Raw genomic sequence first — 7,436 nt, 5'->3', positions numbered from 1 at the left:
TGTGTGTGTGTGTGTGTGTGTGTGTGTGTGTGTGTGTGTGTGTGTGTGTGTGTGTGTGCGTGTGTGTGTGTGTGCGCGCGCGCGCGCGCGCGTGCGTGCGTGGGCGTGCGTGCGTGGGCGTGCGTGCGTGGGCGTGCGTGCGTGCGTGCGTGCGTGCGTGCGTGCGTGCATGCATACCTAGCCGCTCTGTGATGTACATGGTGGAATTTTCGGCATCCTTGGAGTTCCTTTGCCTTCGTGTGGCATCTCCTGAAACAGCTGTTCTAAACATTTACGCAATATTCACAATCTTCCTGCCCTCCCTCGGCATCCTCTCTTCCCCAGCCTCCCCGTGCCTGTATTGGCATCCTCTGTACAAAGTTTCACTGCCTCCTAGTAGATGTTTTGGCAGATTCTCAGTCTATGCAGAGAGTCCTAGCTTCCTAGCTTCTTGACATTGCCTGTATGAATTAAACGCAGTCGTGTGAACCTGTGTAAAACCAGCAAAAACCTATAAACTATGTAAAAACTGTATAAGGCCTATGCTACAGCTTGTGTAAAACTCGTAACGTGCGAGTAAATCCCGTGTAAACCTATAACCAACGCAAAACCTGCGGAAACTTATAACGTGCGTTTAAGTGTTCACGCAGCAGGAGAGTGTCGCGTGTTGTCATGACTCCCCCTCTGTCTTTTCCCTCCTCTCTTAGCCAGCCCCCTTCTCCTCTCCCATCCACGTAGCTTAGTTAGTTCTGCGTAACCACACTGCCTGCCGCGACGCCCTGAGATGCTTGTTGGCTCCCCCATTCCACCTCCCTCTACCTAGTTTGCCTCCCCCAACCATTATTCCCACCTCACACCCCCACCTCTATGATCTCGCCTCACCCACATGTCTCCTCTCTTTCCTCAGACAGACATCTTCTACTGCAAGCCCCGCCACACATCTCCCACGTTCACCATCCTCACCACCACAGCTCCTTCTCTCACCACCACAGCTCCTTCTCTCACCACCACAGCTCCTTCTCTCACCACCACAGCTACTTCTCTCACCACCACAGCTCCTTCTCTCACCACCACAGCTCCTTCTCTCACCACCACAGCTCCTTCCTTCACGCACCACAAGCTCCTTACTCTCAACATACACACGCTCCCTTCTCTTCACCGACGCCTGCAACTCCACAGCTACTTCTCCTCACCACCGACAGCTCTTCTCTCACCCACCACAGGCTCCTTCTCTCACCACCGACGAGCTACTTCTCTCACCAGCAGCCACAGCTCTCTCTCGTCGACTCACCTTACATGCTCCTTCTCCTCACTGCACCAACAAGCTACGTTCTCTCAGCCAGCCAGCAGCTCCTCTCTCCGGCACCACAGATCGCTTCTCATCACGCACCGCGGATTCTATATTCACATCGGACCGCTCCTCTCTCACCAACCACAGGCTCTTCTCTCCCACACCGACAAGCCTTCTCATCCACCCGACCACAGCTACTCTCTCAGCGCCACACCACCGATAACTCTCATCCGCGCGTGCAACCGACACCACAAGCTACTTAGCTACTCAGGCACCACACAGCTACTTCTCTCACCACCAGAGCAGGCTCCCTTCTCCGTCACCACCGACAGCTCCTTCTCCGTCACCAGCCCACGCTTGGACCGCCCAAGACAGCTCCTTCTCTCAGCGCACCGACAGCTTTCTCTCATGCACACAACAGGCTCCTTCCTGTCATCACCACCCACACGTGGCGCCTTCTCTCTGCACCACCACAGGGACTTCAATCGTCACCAACCGCAACAGCTGGCCTTTTCGGCGTCGTCAAGACAGCCCACAGCTCGCTTGCCTCTCAGCACAGGGGGGCGGGGCATTGGGACAGCCGCCGGCGCGGCTCCCGATGACCGACAAGCTTCCTCTCTCACAACCGACAGGCCCTTTCTCGTGCACCAGCCAAGAAGAAAGGGAGCAAGGTACCTTCTCTCACCAGCCGAGGAGCAGCTGAGGACTTCTCTGGCGGTCGGACCCAACCGGGGAAGAAGGTAGCACGAACAAAGCTCTTAATATAACCGGGTCTACATCGACAAAACCCACAGCCGGATCCTTGCTGTCACTAGAGCAGCGAGAACGGCGAGCTCCTTCGTCGGTGCGGGGAGCGCAGCCGACAGTCTTATCCTGTCTACTCACCAGCCCGGGGAGCGAGCAGCTCCTGTCTCTCACCACCACGAGCGTCCTTGCAGTGGGCTCAGGACGAAGAGAAATGGGGAGCGCGGGCAAACATGACTCCTCGGGTCACCACCACAGCTGACATTCTGCGCGGACCTGCGTCAATCCACCACAGATACTCCTTCTCATCACCACCACAGTCCCATTCTTTCACCACCGACGGCTACTTCTCTCAGCGCACCAAGACGTCGGTGCCTGAGGACAGAGCGACGCTCCTCCATCACCACCACAGCTCCCTTCTGAACGTCACCACCCCGACACAGCCCGCTTCTCACTCACCACCACAGCTTCGATTCTTACTCAGCCGACCGCCGCAAAGCTCGCCGTTCTCCATCACACACCTGACAAGGCATCCTTCTCGTCACGAGCCACAAGCCGTCGCTTCTCGTGTCACCACACAGCTCCTTGCTCTCCACCAACCAGACAGCTACTTCTCTCAGGTCGGAGAGCACAGCTACTTCTCGCGGCTTCCAGACCAGCCTGAGTCAGGCTCTTCTCATCACGCACAACAGGTGGGAACCGAGCAAATGCGTAAGGCTTCTTGCTCACCGGAACGAACAGCTCCTGCTCTCAGCACACCCTGACAGGGCTCCTTCTCTCAGCGAGACACAGCTCATTCTCTACCACCCACTAGGGAGGATCGGAAGACGGCGGGAGCGGACTGGGACCGGAGAGCAGCGCCTCACGCGACGTGCAAACGAGCTACTTCTCGCTCGCTTGCAAGCCGGGGGCACGGTGGATGGGGCGGTGGGCGGTATACGGGGAGGTGATACAGGGAGGGCAGCGGCGGCTAGGGGTGAGAGGGGAGGCCAGAGCGGGCGCCCGGTTGAGGGCTCGGGTTTTTCGGGGGCATTGCCTGCGGTTTTTTTCTTTTGTTTTTGGTTGGGTGTCGCGGGTGGCGTTTGGGGGATAGTTTATCCGATTGTGATAGGAAGCTTCTTTTTTAGGCTTATTGTTGATTGTGATTTTTTTTTTTTTTGTTGTTTTTGTTTTTTTCTTTCTTTTTTGTTTGATTTTTTTATTTTGATTTTTTGTTTTTTTTTTGTTTTGTTTTTTTTTTTTGTGTTGTTGGTGGTTTTTGTTTTTGTGTTTTTTTTTTTTTTTTTTGTTGTTTTTGTTTTTTTGTGTTTTAACGGAGCGGGTACGGGGCCATCGAGAGGGCGCCAGTAAGCAGCAGCAGCTCCTTCTCTGCGACACCACACCAAGCTGCCTTCTGCTGCGACGAATCGAACCGCTCTTTCACTCTCTGGCATCTCTTCACGACGACACAATCTTCGAGCGCTTTTTTTTACCTAGTTTTTGAACTTCGAATATATAAACTATATATAAGCGCTTTATGAGTGCTTCATCAAGTCTGTTAATGTAATGGATGGCATGGTTGTAACTGTAAGAGATATATGGATGCCGCACAAGCTCATGGCGTAGCGCAGCGCGTGCGTCAGCATGCGCACTCAGCGACCTTAGACACGGGAATCTAATTTACAAATAAAATAGACGGTCCGGCGTCAAAGCAGCGCGCACCCGACTGCACACCGTCAGACAAGGCGCCAGCAGCGCCGGCCGGCAAATACACGCACGCCCACTGGCACGGCCACTCACGCAACGCCACGCACGCACAACACGCATGACCCACCCGCGCGCGCTACCGCAACTTGACAACGCACGAGGAGCGCCGGCTGGGGTCCACGACCCAACCCCAAACAGCACACCGGCACCGCGCCGACGCACGAGACATCAGCGACCGCACCAACACGCCAGAAACGCACGACCGCACATCACGCACGCACGCACCCCCACCACACAACACGCACCACACTCAGCCCACAGACATCGCACAACGCGCACTAGTCGGAACGCACGGCGTCCACACGCACTTACGTACGCCGACGCACGTAGTATGTTATGTGTCTATGCATGTGAGCGGTATTGTGACTTGTAAAGTGGGGCCATCCATGCAGAGGAAGGCGCAGCAGCGTGGGCACACGCCTAGGCAGGCAGATAGAGAGCAGCGCACAATAATGGAGCGCATGCTGGCTGCTGGAGGGGGGCGGTGGATGAAAGCTAGACACAGGTTGCCATGGCTGGAGAATCGGCTGATAACATGACAAGGCCGCAGTATCTCATTGTGTCCACTCAGGCAACCCCGCGTGCTCCGGCCCATCCCACGAGCGAAGCTACTTGTAGCTGGCACTTGCCCGCAGTGTTTCTCATCCAATCAGGCTTAGTGTTTGATAGTGGTTGGGCGAAGCTATGTGTATTCCATCAGTTGATCTATTCGCTGCTTCCAGAAATGCGAACCAACATGTTCTAGAAATGATATCGATATATATCGCCCTACTTTATACTACTTCTGATATATATATATATATCATAATATGTATATATATATATAAAGTAGTGGTATGTTGTGTGTATGCGTGTGCGTGTGCGCGTGTGTGTGTATGTATAATTTCTATGGCGATTTTCTTCCTTAATAGATGCTAGATGCTATTTATCTGCATACATACATACATACAGTGTGTATGGTGTTTCTGGGACGGATACACAGTTCCTAACGAAGTGAGATTACGTGAATTACATTATTAAGTATAATCTTGCTTTTAGATTTGCTTTCTTGGTCTGTGGCGGGGAACAGAGAAGAGTGGTGAGTGCGCCATTGACAATGACTGAAAATACAGTCGCGTCGTGTTTGGTGCCAGCAGATTTAAGTGCGGTAGAGGAAAGGTTCGCGGAAAGAAAACAGATGGCTGTGTGGGGGAGATGCTGTGAGGGTGGTGATCGTGGTTGCTGCGGTGCTGATATATAATATGTTCGTGCATGCCATACGTGTGGGTGCTTGCAGTGTGTGTTGATTCTGTACATGGGAGTGTGTTTTTCTGTGTACAAATGAATGTGTGTGCAGATACACGTGGGTGTGTATCTATGTAGTATGTACAAGCGAGTATGTGTGACTATTGTGTGTGTATCTACTATGTACACGTGATTGTGTGAGAGGGCGCGTGCGTATACACATGCGAGTGTGTACATGCGTGTGTCTGTCTGTGCGTGCGTGTGTGTGCGTGTGTGCGTGCGAGCGTGCGTGTGTGTGCGTGTGTGCGTGCGAGCGTGCGTGTGTGTGCGTGCTCGTGCGTGTGTGCGTGTTTGCGTGCATGTGTGCGTGCGTGTGTTCGTGCGTGCATGCATATACGGGTGAGCAAGGCGTGTGTGCGTGCATGTTTGTGTGTGTGCGTGAGTGTGCGTGCGTGCGTGCATGCGTTTTCGTGCGAGCAGGGTTGTCTTCACCAGCTGCTGGATTCTTAACAGCCTCTCGATCACTCAACTCTAACGTTGCTGCCAAACCCCATCACTCCTTCCCTCCTCATGTGCTCCCCCCCCACCTTCTATTGAAGAAACGTCACTGTGTCACTGTGCTTAGGAAATACCACCATGGCACCAGCCCAGCACGGAATGTAAACACTTGCCACTGTATCGTTTCTCTCCCGTACACATTTTATGTAAATAAACGATGCGATGCAGCGTTCACTAGTCAGAATGCTGCTGCCTAGGTCAGCAGCAGCAGCAGTCCCTGCACTCTTACCATCATCTCTGCAGTTGATCAATGCATGAGTGTTGCAGCTTTCAAATCCCGTGGTTGACCAGTCGTGACCACTCTGTTTCATACACAGTGAGCTACAGGCGTGTGAATAGGCATTGTTTGTTATTGTTGTTGATTAAGCAAAGATTGTTTGTTGTTGTTGTTTATTAAGTGGCATTGTTTGTCGATGTGAATTAACTCGGTGCGGTTTATCGTTGTTTTTTTGCAGTTAACGATGAACGACTTCAGTGTACACCGGATTATTGGGCGTGGTGGGTTCGGTGAGGTCTACGGATGTCGGAAGGCAGACACGGGCAAGATGTATGTGTATATAGACGCACTAGCAACAGTGCCCCTAATATATATCTATATAAATATCTATATAAATATCTATGGGGCAAAATAAATTCGGTGGGATGAGGAACCGGCATGTGAAGCTCTCTTCATGCATGTGTCATTGTTGCTGTTGGTATCTATGATGAATAAGGGGCGTGATGAGACTGAATGAATATGACGAGTGCTTTGGTAGGCTGGCACCAATCGGTGATGTCGGCTGTAAGAATGATTCATATCGCGTCAATCGAGCTTTTGTGTAACGTAATGTATGTCTGCGACTGTAACGCGAATATCCTGACACTGTAGCTGCAACGCCACCTATTCAAAGTTGCCACTCGCTGCACCATCGCTACAACTCTACCTATTCAAAGTTGCCACTCGCTGCACCATCGCTCATCTCTTCACACCACAATCTCGAAGCTTTTTTAACTAGTTTTGACTTTCGAATATATATATATATAGCTTTATGAGCTTTCTCAACGTTGTTAATGTAATGATGGATGGTTGTAACTGTAAGAGATATATGGATGCCGTAAAGCTCATCGTAGCGCCAGCGCGTGCGTCAGCATGCGCGACTCAGCGACCTTTATGACACGGATCTAATTTACAAATAAAATACGGCCGGCGTCAGCACGCGCACCCACGCACACGCACGCACGCCCACTGGCACGCACACGCACGCACACGCGCACGCACGCACGCATGCCCACCCGCACGCGCACGCACACGCACGCACGCCCACACCAACGCACACGCACGCCCACGCACAGACACACGCACGCACACAGAAACGCACACGCGCACTCACGCACGCACGCACGCCCACACACACACACGCACGCACACTCACACAGACACGCACACGCGCACTCACGCACGCCCACACGCACACGTACGCGCACGTAGATGGTTATGTGTCTAGCATGTAGCGGGTATATGTGGATGTAAGTGGGCCACCATGCAGCAGCGCAGCAGCGTGGGCAGGCAGGCAGGCAGGATAGAGAGGCAGCGCACATAATGGAGCGATGCTGCTGCTGAGCGGTGGATGAAGCCTCGACACAGTTGCCATGGCTGGAGAATCGCTGATAACATGCCAAGCCGCAGTATCTCATTGTGTCACTCATCCACAGCGAGCTACTGTACTGCACTGCCCGCGTGTTTCCTATACAATCAAGCTTAGTGGTTTGTAGTGGTGGTGCGAAGCTATGTGTATTCCCTATTGATTATTGCTGCTCCAGAATGCCGAACCAACATGTTCTAGAAATGATATCGATATATATTCCCTATTATCTACTTCTGATATATATATATATATATATATATATATATATA

At 52.4% G+C, this 7,436-nt stretch overlaps 1 protein-coding gene across 1 annotated transcript in view; it reads left to right on the top strand.

The window, feature by feature from the left end:
• LOC106817972 (G protein-coupled receptor kinase 1-like) overlaps window positions 1-7,436 on the top strand; it is a gene marked incomplete in the record, with an annotated part of 26,949 nt that overhangs the window by 5,346 nt on the left and 14,167 nt on the right. Inside the window, 1 exon segment of the mRNA XM_014822675.1 lies at window positions 5,998-6,093. Within this exon segment, the coding sequence (XP_014678161.1) occupies window positions 5,998-6,093 (96 nt within the window).

The sequence above is a fragment of the Priapulus caudatus genome, unplaced genomic scaffold, assembly GCF_000485595.1.
Source record: "Priapulus caudatus unplaced genomic scaffold, Priapulus_caudatus-5.0.1 Scaffold1956, whole genome shotgun sequence".
Lineage (NCBI taxonomy): Eukaryota > Metazoa > Priapulida > Priapulimorpha > Priapulimorphida > Priapulidae > Priapulus > Priapulus caudatus.
This window is presented reverse-complemented; position numbering and strand designations above follow the sequence as displayed.